Here is a 20,156-nt window from a genome sequence, read left to right as displayed (position 1 = left end):
CCTAGAAATATGGAACCACCATTTGACCCAGTTATCCCACTCTTTAGAATATATCCAAAGGGGTTAAAATCAGAATACCAAAGTGATACAGCCACTTCCATGTTTTTAGCAGCACAATTCACAAAACTATGGAACAAACCTAGGTGCCCTTCAACAGATGAATGGATAAAGAAAATGTGGTGTATATATATATACAACAGAATATTAGGAATAAATAAAAATGACTTTATGAGTAAGCCAATCCCCCCAAACCAAAGGTTGAATGTCTTCTCTGATATGTGGATGCTAACCCATAATAAGGAGAGTGGGGAGAATATAAGTTCAGTGGATTAGACAAAAGGAAATGAAGGGAAGGGAGGGAGGATAGGAATAGGAAAGACAATGGAATGAATTTGACATGACTTTCCAATATACATATATGAATACACCACAGTGAATCTCACCATTGTGTATACCCACAAAACTGGATCCTAATTAGAATAAGATATATTCCATGTTTGTATAAATAAATGAAAATAGATTCTACTGTCATGAATAACTAATAGGTCCAATATGAAATTTAAAAATACCCACAAATACATTTATTTTTTTGGATACCGGGAATTGAACTCAGGGGCACTCAACAACTAAGTCACATCTCCAGCCCTATTTTGTATTTTATTTCGAGACTGAGTTTCACTAAGTTGCTTAGTGCCTCACTATCGCTGAGGCTGGCTTTGAATCAGGATCCTTCTGCCTCAGCTTCCCAAACTGCTGGGATTACAGGTGTGTGCCACTGCGCCTGGCCAAATACGTATCTTTTCACCTTTAGTTAATTCTGATAATCAACTTGTACTTGAGGCTAGTGTAAGTTTAACCTTCTCACGTGTCTTCCTTTCATTAACATCTTTAAAATTAAATGTTCAAAAATAGAATAGGTAGATGATACAAACTATTAGTAATTTTTTGCACTTTATATTATATATGGAAAATGAAAAATTTAGAAATGTGCCAAGGAGCTGAGAATTGAAGCCACCGTTGGGTTCTAGATATGCATTTGCCCTTTGCTATTGACTCTTCTAAGATGACAGTAAGATTATGTACTTGTGATATGACTAGTGGAAGACGCTGCAGATTGTGAAGTAGGAGAACTAGTCTTTATCCACACTCAGCAAATCTGACATTTCTGGAATTCAAATTCTTTCTCTACAAAAATATGACCCAGATTCTGAGGCTACTATTGACTTTCAGATTCTATTTTGAAAAAGAAAAAATATTTTCCTGAGCTGTGTGTTTGGCCTAATAGAATATTGCTAGAATGCATGATCTACGGATAGTCACACACTGTTGTAAAAATGATTATTCCCCTTTTGAGATGTTTCTTCTTTTAATATGATTTGCAAGAACATTTGGGCTTGATTGTCATTTCGTTATTATTTGTTCACATTAGATGTTCACTCCAGGCAGCTGTTTATGAAATTGGACATGACTCATTGATCTGTGAGTATTGATTCTCAGAGCAATCAATGGACTGAAAGAAATGCACCAAAATTCAAATCACCATAATCATTCACAAATGCGAAAGGGAAATTCTCTTTCATTTCACTTTTGATTTCCAATTGAGATATACCAGAAAGAGTCTCAGCTTGGTGTCTGTCAACTAGAAAAAACACTAAAAATTGTAAAGCGTCAAAGGATACTTTGAAACTTGGGAGAAAATTAGGTTAGAATACATTGATCAAAATTACTGTATTTGTTCCGGACTAGGGCCCTGCAGTCACCTGACTAGAGCCTTTATATCTACAGCCATCAGCAATTGTTCCACTAGTTAACCATACATGTTGCAACTTTAAGGTTATTGGAGTCCAATGGTGATTTCCCCCGCCAACCTACGGTAAGTGACAAATAAATATGTGGACTGTTTTGCTTATGCGAATTATTTAGGAAATTCCTGTTGAACTAGAAATACAAGAACTGAAATTAAATGCAGAAAAGAATTACCAGTTTTTCACGTAGGACATGGTAAATTAATATTTGTTAATAAAAAAGAAAATTGAGAATATTTCTAGAACCTACAGTTATTTAATAGTAAAAAAAAAGTTCTTTTTAGGAAACAGGGATACTTGTTTAAAGGAACTTCCTCTTGCATACTAACATGTAGATTTAATTTCTATTTTTCATATAGGCCCAGTTTTCTTTTATTTGTTATTTTAAAATCATAAATTTCCACAAATAATAGAGTGACAGAAAGAAGGATTAGAGTTCAGGATTGCCAAATAGAGAATAAGTAAATTGAAATAAGTTAGCTATCCCATTGCATAATTTTTATATAAAATTGAAGTTCTAGATTTTTTGAAGTGCTAATGGAAATTTAAAAAATAAAGGGTAATGACAGAAATTTTTAGAAGAATAATTATGAGAAAGGACCTTAACACTTTATGAACAGAATAAACTTAGGAAATTGTTTCTTCAATCAACGAGGTATGAATCCAAAATTTTTAAATCTACTTTTATTGTTGTTGTTCTTTAGGTTCAAATGCCTTCTGGACATCTCCACTTTTTGCCATTCAGTTCTGTTGTATAAAAATCTGTATTTTTTCCAATTATAATTTCTATCATGGATCTGCTCAGAAAGTCTATCCTTATAAAATATATATATTATTTTATAATATATTTTAATACTCTTTTGACTTAATTTTTCACATTTAATATATTTTTACATCTGGAACTTATTTTTGTGTTTGGGGAAAACTCTAAGGATTTTTTTTTCCTCTCTCTCTCTTTGGTACTGGGGATTCAATCCAAGGGTGTTCTATCACTGAGCTACATTCTCATGAAAAATGTTTTCATTTTTTATTTCGAGGCAGGGTCTTTCTCAATTGCCTCAAACTTGCAATTCTCCTGCTTCAGCCTCCATGCCTTTTGTATTTTTCTGGTTGATATTAATTTTTGTCTTTTTAGTCTTTTTCCATCTTATAGGTTAGTGGGAATTCTAAGTGATCAAGTACTGTGAGTGTTGGGCACAGATTTATCATGCTTGTTATTGAGTTCCTGACATCTGCCACAATGCCTAGGTGATAGTAATATTTTAGTAAATATTATTGAATGGATAAATTATTAAAGTGGAAAAATGTTTCATAATCTACTTTAACTAAATTACATTTTCCTATTTCCCCTTTGTATCTTTCATATCTAAAAGTCTTTTATATCTTAGAAATATTTTCTGGAAGGGATATTAGGGATTGAATTCAGGGCCTCATGCATGCTAGGTAAGTGCTCTACCATTGAGCTATATCCCAGCCCTTTTTAATTTATTTTGAGGCAAGGTCTCAAAATTTTTAATTTATTTGGCTTTGAACTTTCAGTCCTTCTGTCTCAGCCTTCCAAATAGCTGGAGTTACAGGTGTGTGTCACTGCATCCAGCTATATCTTAGAAACCTTTTACTTACCAAGCATTTTAACCATGTTGAAATTTGAAAGATATTATATTTTTTCAGGCTAAATAAAGTAACCTGTTCATGTCAGCTGTGCCTTGGTTTTTTTCCTATGTCCCAAGCTGGCTAGAGAAGCAGTTTGTTTTCACTTTTCCTCTAAGTTAGCAAACTTTTCCATGAAGACATGATGATCCAGATATACCTTAGTGGATGTAATTGTACGTTATTGCTCATACTGTTTCTGTCTGCCTAATCCTTACTGCTACCCTGATCTGAGCCAGTTTTGAGGACTTATTTGGTTGATTTCTATTTTAATTATTTATATTTATCCTACCATGAAAAACACAAATAATATATGATAAGGATCTACTTTTCTTTTCCTTTTGGCAATTATTTTATTGATAGAGTAAAGGAACAAAATCTTAAAATAAAAAGACTATTCAACCCACTATTATATATTGATTTTTTTATGTGTGTATGTGTGCAAAGTCTATAATGCTACAGAAAGGAGTTGCTATCTGCAAGGGAGGTACCTTTTTGGGAAGGGAGACATAAGACACAAACATTGCAAAACTCATCTAAGTACAATGCCACATGAGAGGTTGTAGAAACTTATGAAAGGGAAAAATAACTCCAACTTGGGAAAATTCTTGAGGAGTTGAGACTTATTTAAGATCATATCAGATGTATAATAAATGGGGCATTTCAGAGGAATAGAAAAATGAAAAAATTATGGAATGGGAATGCATTGTGCAAATATGGAGAATAGAGAGTATAGTGGAATGGCAGGCATGCTGTGTGGGAGAGTAGAAGAGGATGGGAACTAAATTGAGTTAGATTGTGGAGAGTCTTGAAAAATTTTTTTCCAAAAAATCAATATTCCTTGGAAAAATTCTGTTTCATCAAGCATGGACCTGGAAAATCATTTGCAGTGTTGCTGACATGAAAAGGAAGCTGCTGTATTTATAAGCATACGCCTTTATAGATTACATATGTAGGTGCTATTAACCTCAGTGTTTTCTGTATATTTCAGACATTAGTCTCTAGCCATGGGGGACTGGAACTTATTGGGTGGCATCTTAGAGGAAGTTCACTCCCACTCAACAATAGTGGGGAAAATCTGGCTGACCATTCTCTTCATTTTCCGAATGCTGGTACTTGGTGTGGCTGCTGAGGATGTCTGGGATGACGAACAGTCAGCATTTGCCTGCAATACCCAGCAGCCAGGTTGCAACAATATCTGTTATGATGATGCTTTCCCTATCTCTTTGATCAGATTCTGGGTTTTACAGATCATCTTTGTTTCATCTCCTTCTCTGGTGTATATGGGCCATGCACTTTATAGGCTCAGGGACTTTGAGAAAGAGAGACATAGGAGAAAGTCACACCTTAGAGTCCAAATGGAGAATCCAGAGCTTGACTTGGAGGAGCAACAAAGGATAGATAGAGAACTGAAGAGGTTAGAGGAGCAAAAGAGGATCTATAAAGTCCCTCTGAAAGGATGTCTGCTGCGTACATATGTCTTACATATTTTGACCAGATCTGTACTGGAAGTAGGGTTCATGATAGGCCAATATATTCTTTATGGGTTTCAAATGCGCCCCCTATACAAATGTACTAAACCTCCTTGCCCCAATGCAGTGGATTGCTTTGTATCCAGGCCCACAGAAAAGACCATTTTCATGCTCTTTATGCACAGCATTGCAGCCATCTCCTTATTACTCAATGTCCTGGAAATATTTCATCTGGGCATCAGGAAAATCATGAGGGCACTTTATGAGAAATCCAGCAGTGGGAGCATTGAGAATGAGAGAGGCCCTCCATTCCATTTGAAGAAATATTCAGGGATCCAACCATGTACAATTTGCTCCTCCTTACCTGAAAGAATCTCTCCACTTCAAACCAATAATCAACAGAAAGTCATCCAAGTCAATGTTCCAAAGTCTAAATCCATCTGGCAAATCCCACAGCCCCCACAACTTGATGTAGATTCTTCCTGTAGCAAAAGAGACTGCACTGAGAAAGATCAGCACAACGGACAGCTCCACATCCATAGCCCATGTCCTCAGGACGGCAAAGCCAGAATTCAGCACCCAGGACAGCAACCATGCCATTCCTCCTTTGGCTTAAGGAATACAGTGTCCCAATCCTGGCTAGGTGCAACGGTGGCCTCTCAACACTGTCCATCCTATGCATTACGAACATGGGAGCAATCCCAGGACCTGGAATCCTCAGGTGAACCTCTCACAGATATGCGCAGTCACTTCAAAGGGAGTGATGGCAGTGTGAGAGAGAGTGGTGTCTGGATAGACAGATCTTGCTCAGGCAATCGCAAGATTAGCTTTCTGTCCAGATTGCTGTCTGAAAAAGGACAGCTGTGCAGTGACTCAGGAAGCTCCAGTTCTCTGAATAGCACCTGCTTGAATTTTTCACACCGGGAAAACAGCCCCTCACCTCTGCCCTCAGCTACTGGCCACAGACCATCAATGGTAAGTAGACAGACAGCCATATTGATCATGGAACAAGAGCTAGTCCACTCTGACTACCTCTTTCCTTTTCCTCTTTCCTGGTGTGTATGTATATATGTGTTAAGAGAGAGGTGTATGGAGGGAGATTAATTCATGAAAAAGTAAATCCATTCAATACCTTCAATTTAATTCAATTCATTAAATTAATAAAATAAAAGTTTAGAAAACATACTTTGTACTAATCACTCTTATAAATATTGTTATATAAATGAATAAAATATCATTTCTTTCCAATAAAGGGCTCAGGCTCAGAGTATAGCTGGGAATAGTGGCACACACTTGCAATCCCAATAACTAGAGAGGATAAGTGAGGAAGATTGTAAATTGGGGCAGTCTAAGCACCTTAGCAAGATTCTGTCTCAAAATACAAAATATAAATGGCTGGGGGTGTAACTTAGTGGTAAAGTGCCTCTGGATTTAGTCCTCAGTACAAAAATCTGGGGGATAGTGCTTAGAGCATAGTTGGGAAAGTTAGACAGATTAACATGTTAGCATAATCAAGTGTAAGGTGCCATACAATGTTAGTGGGAATAAGTGGGTTGGTGGTGGAGTGATCAATTCTGTATGGATGGGTCAGGGAAAGCTTCTACAATTGAAATTACTTTAAACTGGATTTTGAACGATGTAGTGAGTTTCTACAGAACTGGGAGGACTGGAGTACATGGAAGAGGGCTATCCTGGTAGAAAAGGCAGTACAAAGGCTGCATGACACAGAACTGTCTGGGGATCTGTGGGTGGCTGGATCAGGGGGTGGTAAGAGGGCTGTGGAGAGAGGGAAGTTTGGAGAATGAACATGGAAGTCTCATAGGTTGGCAATGTAGAATCAATATGGAATGTGAAGCAGAGGAAGGACTGAATGAGGTTTGCAGTTTAGAAAGTACTTGCTGTCACAATAGGCCCTGAGTTTGTTCGCCAGCACCACAATTCCCACCAAAGGACATAAATGTCTAATCAGACATTGTATTAGTCAGCTTGAATTACTAGAATGAAATATCTGGGGCTGGCTAACTTTATCAAGACATGTATTTAGCTTATGACTCTGGAGATTCAAGGGTAGGGCACTGGCATCAGCTTGATTCTGATGGGGGCTTTCCTGGCTGCATCATATCACAATGGAGGTACATGTGTAAGGAAGGTTCACAGCTTGCAACAGGAAGCCATGGGTGGCGGAGATGGGATCCAATGATCTTCTAAGGGCACCCCTCCAATTGACCTAAGTACCTCCCACTAGGCCTCATTTCATAAGGTTCCACACTATCTCCCACCATTGCCACTCTGGGGATTAAACTTCCAACATATGAACCTTTGGGAGGAAAAACAAAATCCAAACATAGCAGGCATGTTTGACTCTGAATATTGCAGTGTTTTTTGTTTTAAATACTCTGCTTTATTTTTTTTAGAGCAGTTTTAGGCTCACAGCAAAATTAAATAAAAAATTCAGAGAGTTCCCATATACCCAGCCCCCAACTCTCCTCTGCTATTGACATCCTGCACCAGAGTGGTACAATTGTTACAATTGATGGACCTACATTGACATGATTAGCACTCAATGTTCATATTTTACATTTGGGTTCACTCTTGGTATTGTACATTCTTTATATTTTGACAAATGTATAATGGCAAGTACCTGCCATTATAATATTGTACATAATAATTTCACTGCCTTAAAAATTCCCCATGCTCCATTTATTCATTTCTTCCTTTCCTGTAACCTCTGGAAACTACAGATGTATTACCATAGTCTTAACTTTTCCAGAATGTCAAATAGTTGCGCAACCATACAGAATATATATAGTCTTTTCAGATTTATTTTCTCCACTTAGTATTATGAATTTAATTTTCCATGCCCTTTAATGGTTTGATAACTCACTTATTTTGATCATTGAATAATATTTTATTTTCTGGATGTGATATAGTTTATCCATTCACCTACTGAAGTACATCTTGGTAGCTTTCAAGTTTTGGCAATTTTGAATAAAGTGGCCATGAACATCCATGTCTAGCTTTTTGTATGACTATAATTTTCAGTTCATTTGGTTAAATATCGAGGAACATGATTGCTGAATCATATGGTAAGAGAATGTTTAGTTCTGTATTAAACTGTCAAACTCATCATTATCCAAAGAACACATATGAAGACACGAATTGGTGTGAACATACTTTATATACAACCAGAGGTATGAAAAATTGTGCTGTATATGTGTAATATGAATTGTAATGCATTCCGCTGTCATTTATTTTTAAAAAATCAATAAAAATAATTAAAAACCTGTCAAACTGTCTTCCAAAGTAGATATCATTTTTCATTCCTACAACATATGAATGAGAGCTCCCATTGTTCCCCATCTTTGTCAGCATTTGGTGTTGTCAGTGTTTTGAGTTCTGGCCATTGGGTAATGGTATCTCTTTGTTTTTTTAATTTCAAATTCCCTAATACCATATGATGTTGAACATCTTCTCATATGATTACTTATCATCTATATATCTTCTTCAGTGAGGCATCTGTCTAGGTCTTTTGTCCAGGTTTTAATTGGATTGTTTGTTTTCTTATTGTTGAATTTTAATAGTTCTTTGTATATTTTGGAAAAATAGATCTTTGTTATCAGATGTGAGTTTTTTTAAAAAAAGTATTTGTTCAAATTAGTTATACATGACAGTGGAATGCATTTCCATTCATTGTACACAAATGGAACAACTTTTCATTTCTCTGGTTGTACTTAATGTAGAGTCGTACAACATGTACAGTCATGCATGTACCTAGAGTAATGATGTTTATCTCATCTACCATCTTTCCTACCCCCATAGATGAGAGTTTTGCAAGCATTCCCACCAGGCTGTGACTTGTCATCTCATTCTCTCTTGCACAGCAGAATCTTTAATTTTAATGAAGTTCAGCTTATCAATGATTTCTTTCATGGATCTTACTTCCAGTGGTATATCTACAAAGTCATTAAACCTAAGGCAATCTAGGTTTTTTCCTGTTATTTTCTCACAGTTTTAAAAATTTTCATTTCTCATTATATGACAATTTGTGAAGGGTGTAAGGTGTTTATCTAGATTCATTTGGATGTCCAGCTATTTCAGTATCATTGTTGAAAATACTTCCTCTTTGTATTATCTTTGCTCCTTCACTAAAGATCAGTTGGCTGTATTTACATAGGTTTGTTTCTGAGCTTTCTATTCTGTTCCATAAATATATTTGTCTGTTTGTTCACTAGTACCACACTACTTTGATTTCTTTGCAATGACCACTCCAAGAGTACTTTAGTCAGTTATTTTGTATTTTCTAAATGAATGACTATTTTGTCTCCATATAAAAATAGCTTTATTTCTTCCTTTCCAACCTATATGCCTTTTAATCCTTTTTTTGTATTATTGCATCTTCTAGGACTTCAAGTAAGATCGAGAAACATCAATGCTCCTGATCTTAGTGAGAAAACTTCAAGTTTCTCACCACTAAATATGATACTAGCTGTATTCAAGATGTTCTTTATCAAATTGAATTTTACCTCTATTTCTAGTTTTTTAATTTTTTAAAAAATAAGTAACAGTAGTTTGATTTTGTCAAATAATTTTTCTGTAGCTACAGTTATGACCATGTGATTTTTCTTTTATAGACTATTGATGTGATGGATTACATTAATTTTGGGATGTTGAACCAGCCTCGCACACCTGGAATATAAGCACACTTTATCATGGTGTATATATTTTTCACAAATTCTTGGATTTGATTTGCTAATATTTTGTTGAAGATTTTTTTATTTTGTTTGTTTTTTGGTGCTAGAGATTGAACCCAGAGCTTCATGCATGCAAACATATGCTCTACCACTTAGCTATGTCCCAGTCATACTGAGGATTTTTGCTTCTGTGTTCATAAGATATATTGGGGTCTGTGGTTTTCTCATATGTTTTTGTTTGGTATTAGGGTAATGCAGACCTTGTATAATGAGATAGATATTGTAGAGAATTGATAAAATTTCTTCTTTAAATTATTAAAAGTTTGGTAGAATTAAAGACTTTGGTAGAATTCACCAATGAATCCATCTGATCCTGGTATCTTCTGTTTTGAAAGGTTATTATTGATTCAGTTTTGGAGGGTACTGGGGCACTCAACCACTAAGCCACATCCCCAGCCCTTTTTTTTGTATTTTATTTAGAGACAGGCCTTCACTGAATTGCTTAGCACCTTGCTGTTGCTAAGGCTGGCTTTGAACTCACGATCCTTCTGCCTCAGCCTCCTGAGCCACTGGGATTAGAGGTGTGAGCCACTCCACCTGGCTTGATTCAATTTTCAAAATAGATTCAGGCATACTCACATTTCCTGTTTCTTCTTGTATGAGTTTTGCCAGATTGTGTCTTTTAAAGAATTGGTCCATTTCTTCTAGGTTATCAAATTTGTGGGCATAGAATTATTAATAATATTCCATTATAATCTTTTTAATGTTGATAGGACATGTACTGATGTTTCCTTTATTGATTTATAGTTTAATTCTGTTGTGGTCTGAGACTAGTCACTGTATGATTTTTATTCTTTTGAATATGTTAAGGTGTGTGTTTAATTCCTAGAATGTAGTCTGTCTTGATAAGTGTTTTATGTAAACTTGAGAAGAATATGTATTTTGTTATTGTTGGATGAAATAGTCTTTAGATACCAATTATGTCTAGTTGATTGATGGTGCTGTTGAGTTCAGCTATATCCTTTCTGCTTCTCTGCTTGCTGTATGTGTCCATTTCTGACACAGCAATGTTAATATCTCCAACTGTCACCATGGATTCATCTATTTGTTCTTGCAGTTCTAGCAGTGTTTGGCTCTTTTGGCGTTTGGTGGGGTTTGGGAATTGAACCTGGGACTTGAACATGTTAGGCAAGTGCTCTACTACTGAGTTACATCCACAGTCTGCCTCATTTATTATGATGCTCTGTTGTTAGGAACATACACATTAAGAATTGTATCTTCTTGGAGTTGGCACTATTATTATTATGTTGTGCCTCTATTCATCTCTGATAACTCTGATTGCTCTGAAGTATTTAGACCTACTCCTGATTTCTTTTGATTAGTGTTAGATGGTACATCTTCTCCATCCCTTTGTGTTTGGTTCATACCTATATTTATACTTAAAGTGAGTTTCTTGTTGCCAACTTATTTTTTTTTGGATCTTGTTTTGTGATCCACTCTGAAAATCTTTGTGTTTTCATTGGTGCAATAGTTAGACATTGATATTTAAAGTGATGGTTGATATAGTTGCATTAATATCAACCAAATTTCTGTTGGTTTTCTATTTACTGCCCTTGTTCTTTATTTTTATTTTTGTCTTCCACACTTTTTTTTTTGCTTTTTATGGTTCTACTTTATTTGCATATCAATTGTACTTTTTTTGGGGGGGGGCACCAGGGATTGAAATCAGGGGCACTTGACCACTGAGTCACGTCCCAGCCCTATATTGTGTTTTTATTTACAGACAGGCTCTCACTGGGTTGCTTAGTGTCTTGCAGTTGCTGAGACTGGCTTTGAACTTACAATCCTCCTGCCTCAGCCTCCCGAGCTGTTGGGATTACAGGCATGCACACAACACCTGGTTCTATTATACTTTCTAAAAAAAAACTTTTAAAAATGATTGTCCTAGAGTTTGCAATATATATTTACAGTTTAAAATTTTTGCTTTCAGATAACACCATGCCACTTCATTGTAATGCAAGTAACTTTTAATAATAACATTTTCTTAATGCATCCTTCCACTCCCTTGGATCATTGTTGTCATTCATTTCATACATATAGGAGCACACACACATCAGTACAAATAATTGAATATATTGCTATTATTATTTTGAACAAATTGTTATCTGTTTACATAAATTAAGAATAAGAAAGACTGAATTGGGATGTGGTTTAGTGGTAAAGTGCTTGTCTAATATGCACAAGGTCCTGGGTCCAATACCCCGAACTGAAAAAACTAAAAAATATTTTCATTTTACCTTCAATTATTCCTTATTCAGTGCTTTCTTTTTACATAGATCTGGATTTTGGACCTATATCATTTTCCTTCTCACTGAATAACTTTCTTTTGTATTTTAAAAAATATTTTAGTTGTAGATGGACACAATAATACCTTTATTTATTTATTTATTTATTTATTTTTATATGGTTCTGAGGATTGAACCCAGTGCCTCACAACTGCTAGGCAAGTGCTCTACCACTGAGCCACAACCCCAGCCCTCATTTGTATTATTGAGAAGGGGGTCTTGCTATTTTGCACAAGCTGGTCTCAAACTCATGGGCTTGAGTGATCCTCCCACTTCATTATCTTGAGTAGCTGAAACTATAGGTGTGTGTCACCAAGGCCATTGTGAGAATCTGTTTTAACATTTCTTGCAACATTAGTCTATTTTTTTAATGTTTATTTTTTAGTTTTCAGTGCACATAACATCTTTATTTTATTTTTATGTGGTGCTGAGGATCAAACCCAGAGCCCCGCGCATGCCAGGCGAGCGCTCTACCGCTTGAGTCACATCCCCAGCCCAAGGTTAGTCTATTAACAAGAAATTTCATCAACTTTTGTTTGTCTGAGAAAATATTTCTTCTTCATTTTTGTAGTTTCAAAGGATAAGAAATTCTAGCTTGGTGGTATTTTCCGCTTAATGTCTTAAATGTTTCACTCTATTCTTACATGCCTGGTTTCTGATAAGTAGTAAGATATAATTCTTATCTTTGCTCTTCTATGGAGAGTTTTTTTTTTTTCAATCTGGCTTCTTACAAGATTTTTTCTTTATCTTCAATTTTCTGAAGTTTGGATATAATATGTGTGGGTATAAATTTTTGGCATTTATCTTGTTGAGTGTTTTCTGAGTTTACTGATATGTGGTTTAGTGTCTAATATTAAAATGAAGACATTATCAGTCATTATTGCTTCTAATATGGCTTCTCTTTCTTAAATTTCCTTCTTCTTGTTCTGGCTTATGATCGCCTTATGTCCCTTGTGTTTATCCCACAGTGCCTGAATACTTTGTTCCTTTTTTCTCCTCTTTTTTTGTGTATTAGTTTTGGAAGTTTATATTTTCACATCCTCGAGCTCAGAGATTTTTTTCCTCAACCATGTCCATTCTACTAATAAGCCATCCTTTATTTCTGTTACAGTGTTTTAGATATCTAGCATTTCTTTTTGATTCTTAGAATTTCCATTTCCCTGTTTACATTACCTGTCTGTTCTTGCATGCTATCTACTTTTTCCACTAGAGCCTTTAGCATGTTAGTTATACTAATTTTAAAATTCTGATTTGAGAATTTCAACATTCATGCCAAATCTAACAATTGTTCTAACACTTGTTTAGTCTCTTCAAACTATGTTTTTTTTTTGTCTTTTAGTATGTCTTGTAATTTTTTATTTTTCTTTAAAATCTAGACATTATGTATGGGTGACAGGAAGCTAGTATCAGATGTTTAGTGGTGTGATGTAAGATGTGGGGCAGGGAAAACATTCTGTAATTCCATGATGAGGCCTTAGTCTTTTGGTGAGCTTGTGCCACTGAATGGTGAACTTCACCAGTGTTTTTTTGGTATTTATTTTTCCTGCCCTTGAGTGTGATAGGATGGCTAGAAGGAGTAGGAATTGGGTATTTCCTTTCCCCTAGGTAGATTAGGCTCTGAGAAAGCCCTGGGAAGTTAAGACTCTGAGTCTTAACTCCTGATGGCAGGCCTTGTTAATAAGAACAAAGTTCCTTAAAACAGCTGCTTTTGCTGGTTATGGTGGAAGACACCTGTAATCCCAGCATCTCAGGAGGCTGAGGCAAGAGAATTGCAAGATCCTGGTCAGGCTCAGCAATTTAGCAAGTAACTTAGTGGGCCCCTGTCTCAAAGTGAAAAGGGGAGACAGTGCTGTGGATGTGGCTCAGTGGTAAAGCACTCCAGTACCACAAAAAGGATTACTTTTCCTTTTCCTATGCAAGAAGTGGGAAGGGATTTTTCTCTGGTATTCACTTTGAGGATCTGTTGAGAGCTTCAGGAGATAAAACTCATGACAGCGTGGGAGTCCCCACATGACTGAGTTTCCCTGAAGCTTTTAATTCTCAGATCTGTCCATGCTCAGGTTCTAGGAATTTGTCAGGTACAGTTTAGGTTTCTCTACCCTGGCTCTGGTTCCTGCAAGGGATGCTCATGGATTTATGCTTTGGGAAGTTTCGATTTTTCTGAATTGCCTGTCTGTCTCTCTAATTATGGGAGCTGTGGTTTTCCTTGTGACCTCTCTTCTCTCACTCATAAAAGGAATTTTGGATTTTTCAAGTTTATTAGCTTTTTACTTATAATTTAGACAAAGTGGTTATTTCTAAGCTTCTTACATGCCAGAACAGAACCTTCTTTCTTATTTCATTTATTTCCTCTTTCTTCTCTGCTGTTTATATTTCTAGGAATTGTAAGTAATGCCTTTGAACATAGAACTTTCCTAATAATAAATCACCTTTTCCCAAACCTCTTACAGTGTTGACAAGCTATATCAATTAAAAAATGGTAGGAAGAGTTAGGCCTTGAAGCCATAGATATCAACTTCAGAGAACTGTGGCTGCCATATGATATTTTCTGCAGACAGAAGGATCTTTCATTAGAAATTAGTGTAGCAGGGCTGGAATGTGGTTCAGTAGTAGAGCCCTTGCCTAGTATATGTGAGGCCCTGGGTTCAAGCTCCAGTACTCCAAAAACAAAAGAAAACTAACATCATATAGCATATAGAGAATTATGATCATTCACTTTTAATATATGGGACTTAAACTTTTTGTATGTGTGTGTGGTATTGGGGGATTAAATCCAGGGGTGCTCTACCACTGAGCTACATATTTAGCCCTTTTAATTTTTGAAAATGTTAGTACAGGGTCTTGCTAACTTTGCCAAGGCTAACCTTGAACTTGAAATCTTCCTGTCTCAGCCTCCTGGATCACTGGGATTACAGGTGTGCACCACTGTATCTGGCTAAACTGCTTTTTCTGCTGTGTATATTAGGTCCCAGATGGCATAATTTATAGGAATCAATCAGATACATTCTGATTGTAGCAATTAACTTTTCAGAAAGAATGATTCCTAGTAGGACCAAAGTTGCTCTGTCACTTTTGACATATCCACTTCCAGTTACCGGGAATTGTACTATTAAAGAAATTCATCATGTTTTATAAAGTCAGAAAAGCTATCTGATAGATCTATTATTTCCTATTTGCAGACATTTACCTTGCAATCAACAAAATCCTCAAATTCAGACCCTTTGGCTGCTGAACAATTTTCTATCAGAGTCGACTCTTTGAGGATGGACTTAATTAAGCATAGAGAGCAGCCTTTCAGTCTGGCTGAATGAACATGGGGAAGAAGTCTGATTGGGTTTTAGGAACTCATGCTGCCCTCTGGACTGATTTCCCCCATTAATTGGTGTCTTCACCTGTGAGGCATGCTGTGGGAGAAGTAATTCCCACCACTACAGGGTCTTTGAAAGATGCCCCTCAGTAAGAATCTCTGGAGATGGGAACTGGGCACCAGTACTACCTTCTTCCTTCCTTCCTTCCTTCCTTCCTTCCTTCCTTCCTTCCTTCCTTCCTTCTTTCCTTCCTTCCTGAATGGGAATCCAACCCAGGCCTTGAACATGCTAAGCACATACTCTATCACTGAGTATTCCCACTGCTGGGCCACCAGTATTTTGTAAAGCACCCAGGTGACTCCATTTTGCAGGAATTCAGAGCCATGACTTTAAGGAGAAGGAGATTTTGGCATGAAGAAGTTGCCCTGTGAACTCTTCCATTCTTTTGGGACATTAAGGAGATGAGTGCACTGAGAAGAATTGTTCCTGGAAAAACAATAACATTTCTCCTTTCTGCCTAATACCATTGTATTTGTCAATTTACTGTTACTATAATGAGATACCTGAGGCTAGACCTTTTATAAAAAGGTTTTTAAGCTCACAGTTTTGGATGTTCAAGGATATGGCACCAGTATCAGACTGGCTTTGGTGAAGATCTCATAGCAGATGGCACCAGAATGGTGGAAGCATGTGAGGGAGCAAGAGATTACATGCTGAGACAGAAAGCCAGAGAGTGGGCTGGGGCCAGGCTTGAATTGGGGTTGGGGGGTTATCAGGGATCGAACTCAGAGGCACTTGACCATTGAGCCCCATCCCCATCCCTATTTTGTATTTTATTTAGAGATAAGGTCTCACTGAGTTGCTTAGCACCTCACTTTTGCTGAGGTTGGCTTTGAACTCATGATCCTCCTGCCTCAGCCTCCCAAACTGCTGGGACTATAGGCATGCACCACTGTGGTCAGCTTCAAGCTTGATTTTTTTTTAACCACCCTCTGCCTGACTTTTGAGGACTGAGTTTGGCTTGTCTTGAACTTAGGGCTCAACTGATTATCCCATCTTAGACTTCCAAGCATCTGGGAGTTATCCTCTGCAATATGTTTTGTTTGGGTCCCTGGCATTTATGACATAGAGGTCCAGGTGAGTGGGCAGGGAAGATTTTTACAAGCCTTTTGGATATATTTTATTTGTTTTTGGTTTCTTATCTCTTTCAGAATATGCTTCTAGAACTTTCATCTATTATGAAAAAATAATGCACCAAGAGCAGCTGGTATCTGTGGAATAAAGCTGCATCTTTGTCAACTCAAGACTATGGAAAAACTTTGGGATTCACCTCCTCACAGTACTGTTACAGTCTGGATCTTAAATGCCTCTCAAAGACCCATGTGTTTAAGGCTTGGTCCCCAGCTTGGTGCTAATGGGAGATGGTGGGACCTTTAAGAGGTGGGGCTAGTGGGAAGTCTTAGATCACTGAGGATGTGCCCTTGAAGGGAATTGTGGGGCCCCAGCCTCTTCCTTTTTCTTTTGTATATGGACATGAGGAGAACAATTTGCTTTATGATACATTCCCACCACGATATGCTACCTTGTCCAGGCCCAAAAGGAATGGGGCTAACCAATCATAGGCTGAAACTTCTAGAGGGCTGTGAGTTAACATAACCCTTTTCTCTTTCTAGGTTGATTACCATGAGTATTTGATATAGGGACAGAAAGCTCACCCCCACACACAGAGACTCCTGGTAGGTGACAGGCTGTGAACAGGGTGCTCCAAACCTGGACTCACCTCCCCAGGATCTCTTTCTCAATGGGGACTGAAGCTAGCCTCTCATCCCTCTGTCTGGGCATGCTGTATGAAGCAGGTCTAAGCCCAGGCAGAGAGGAATTGTGCACCATGAGGGGAAATCTAGGGGCAAGAGCTGCTGTTGCCCTAAGGAGGAGATCTGGGATATGTTTCTCTTTCCTAGCCCCAGCAGTCTGGTGGGACACCAGAGAGAGCATCTAGCTCTGCAGCAGCAGCAGTTGGTCCCTTGAACATGGGTCCAGAGCAAGCCTGGAGCTCTGTGTTCAGCCTGGGCTCAAATATGCTTCCTGTCTGCAAAGGAAGGTAGATGACGAATTTTTATCCTCTTTCTCTTGTCAGTACATTTCTTGGGATAAACGAGCTGAATTTTTAGTTCATAAATGCTATGAAAATAAAATATTGATTAAAACACTGGTGAATACTCACATTGCATGATTTGATTCTATCTTTCCACTGGGACCATGCATCATCAGTGGTGCTGCCATGACTGTGGTCCACACAAAATGGGTTTCCTGAGGATTAGTAGAAGAAGCCAGCACCTCTTCTTTACCCTGCCAGTGGTCCTGAGCCATCCAGCCAAACTATCTCCCAAAGCACTTAGCATTTACAGTGTAGACAGACACAGTTGGCCATGTGATGTGCACTAACTAGCTGGTCTATGAGGCTGCTTGGCTGGTTACTTGTTACTTGTCTGAGTTCTGAGGCTAAGGTGGGCTTAGTTCCCATGGGAATTACTTAACTCGTCATCTTCCATCCCATGGCTAGACTTTCTCAAACTCTGGCCACATACCTTGTAATAAAGGCTTCAAATTATAAGAAGAATCGGTTTGGTTCAAAGTCATAGGGCTCTGCATCATCTACATCCTGTGAGATAAAATCCAGAGGAAATTCATGTGCTGGCTTCTGCCTCTGACCTCATTCCTACATCACATACTCTGCCTAACATGACTGCTGATAGTGCTCCTGCTCCTCCCTGTTGTTACCTATATAGAAGTGGACTTCTGGACAGCCTTTTGAGGACTGAGTTTGGTTTGTCTTGAACTTAGGACTCAAGTGATTGTCCCATCTTAGACTCCCAAGCATCTGGCCTACAGTTACATATCACCACACCTGGCCCGGGACTCATTCATTCTTATACTGGCAGTTCCAACCCTCATTCTAGACAACCCTTCACTCATGATGCCTTTCTTTATATCAGCCTTGTAATTATAATAATAGGTGCTATTCATTTTTGGTTGATGGTGATTTATTGGTATATGATAATTTTTATTTATTTTTATTTTTTGCAAAAGGGAAGTATAGTAGGTGTATCTTATTTTCAAGAAGCAATTTCTAGCCATCAGAAATAGGGCTCTCCACTATAGGGGGTATTCAGACAGAAGCTGGGCAGCAGCTGGGATGTTGCAGAGGCAGCTTAATATTGTCTGGGTTGTTTCGTGCTTTTGGCTCAAATATCTCCTGGGTCTTCTCTGTTCTATGTTTTGTAGAGCTATGAAAAGAGAGTCTTCTACAGACACTGACTTTGTAGACAAGCCAGTGAAGACCAGGCAGATGAAATGACAGTGGGACCAAATTTAAAAATGTGCCTTTTAAGGTGCATATTGTATTTCAGGTACTCATGGCACATTATCTAAACCTGCATAGCTGTGTAAAATTCTTATTGCTCATCCCCATTTTTAGACCAAACAAGGTTCAAAAGATGAGGTACTTTCCGCATAGATAAAGGTCACCCAATTGAAGGGCCTGCTGGAGACCAAACCTAGGCCTACTTGCTCCTGTGCCTACTGTTCTCCATAAGCTGCTCTCCTGTCCCTAAGTCTCCTGCCCCTGGGAAATGATTTATTTCTACATCTCTCTGCCCAACTAGTTTATGCAAACTCTTAAGAAGAAGGCCTGTACATTTTTGATATTGGATATTTAGCATTTTGCAGTGTTGGTTGAATGAAATATATGTATGTATAGATGCCCAAAACAATCTGTCTGGCAGCATTTCCCCTCCTTTTTTTGTAATTTAAATATCCTTTACCCTGAAAAGTCTTTACAGGGTTGTCAACCATACCGAACAAATAAATAGAAGTTAAAAATAGTTTGAAGAACTCAGTGTAAAATGTAATGCTTCCAGTGATTGCTAGCGTCAGTGTCTCTGAAGGTTTTCATCCATTGATTTAGAGTGAGGGTCGCTGCCTCAAGAGTACTTGTCTTCAAGAGGTAGGTGTAAAAACTAGCCATGGAGAACCAACAGTGTCTCTTTCTGGTTGACCAGGCAAGCCAGTGGAGGCGTGTGTCAGGATCTGCAGGAGCCCCAGGTGTGTGTATGGACAGGAGGTGTCATGTTCTTGAATGAAATGAAAAGAAAGCACTTGCATAATGAGTTGTGTGCTTTTCTTTAGCTCTCTGGGCCTTCATTATTTGACACCAGAAAGTACCATATTAATTTGTATTAGGAAGGCAAAGGTGCTCAATGGGGAGAACTAGGAACCCATTCCCCCTGTTCAGGACACCATCACCAGATGGTGTTAAATACACATCATATATAAACTTGTTAATGTGTCTCAGCTGAAGGCTTGTGAGTGGGTTAAAGAAGAGTAAAAAATTCCAAAGCAATTTCAAAGAACAACTCAAGTTATTTCCAAATACATACAATAAAGCAACTGTCCTGATGAGGAGGGAGCCAGTCCTCACTATGGCCAGAGTAGATACAAATGACTTACAGGGAAGTCATTTTCTTCCCTTATTCATAGTAGGGAAGAAAATGACTGCTACCCATCTGGGGCTGGAAAGTCTTCACATGCTTCCTTTCTCCAGAATAGAAAAGCTGGTGAGGTTTATTCCTTTTTACACAACAACTATCACTCCTGCTACAGAAGCAAATGTTAAGGTTGAAGTTGCAAATGATCACAGTTCTAAATTACCAGGTTTGTCTACAGAAAAATTTGCTATTGTAACCCTACTGATTTTCCAAGATTGGATTAAATAACTTAATGGCTTCAGGCAAAAATGATCTACTCTTGTATGACATTGATGTTTTCACAACAAAACAATCTAGTGTTCTCTGGAAGCCTTCCATGACTCAGTAGGTGCCTGAAC

General features: G+C 37.7%; 1 protein-coding gene across 2 annotated transcripts; it reads left to right on the top strand.

Moving 5' to 3' along the window:
• The first annotated feature begins 1,812 nt into the window (after positions 1-1,812).
• Positions 1,813-17,480, top strand: Gja10 (gap junction protein alpha 10). 2 transcript variants are annotated; one of them, XM_005324776.4, is made up of 3 exons: positions 1,813-1,873; positions 4,447-5,902; positions 16,483-17,480. In XM_005324776.4, the coding sequence occupies exons 2-3, from the start codon at positions 4,463-4,465 to the stop codon at positions 16,519-16,521; spliced, it is 1,479 nt and encodes a 492-aa protein (XP_005324833.2). In that variant the 5' UTR covers positions 1,813-1,873; positions 4,447-4,462; the 3' UTR covers positions 16,522-17,480. The 2 variants fall into 2 exon arrangements, with proteins under 2 accessions (XP_005324833.2, XP_077875732.1); XM_078019606.1 differs by lacking the exon at positions 16,483-17,480 and having other exon boundaries at positions 4,447-7,610.
• Positions 17,481-20,156: the final 2,676 nt, after the last annotated feature.

The sequence above is a fragment of the Ictidomys tridecemlineatus genome, chromosome 8 (assembly GCF_052094955.1).
Source record: "Ictidomys tridecemlineatus isolate mIctTri1 chromosome 8, mIctTri1.hap1, whole genome shotgun sequence".
Taxonomy (NCBI): Eukaryota; Metazoa; Chordata; class Mammalia; order Rodentia; family Sciuridae; genus Ictidomys; species Ictidomys tridecemlineatus.
This window is presented reverse-complemented; position numbering and strand designations above follow the sequence as displayed.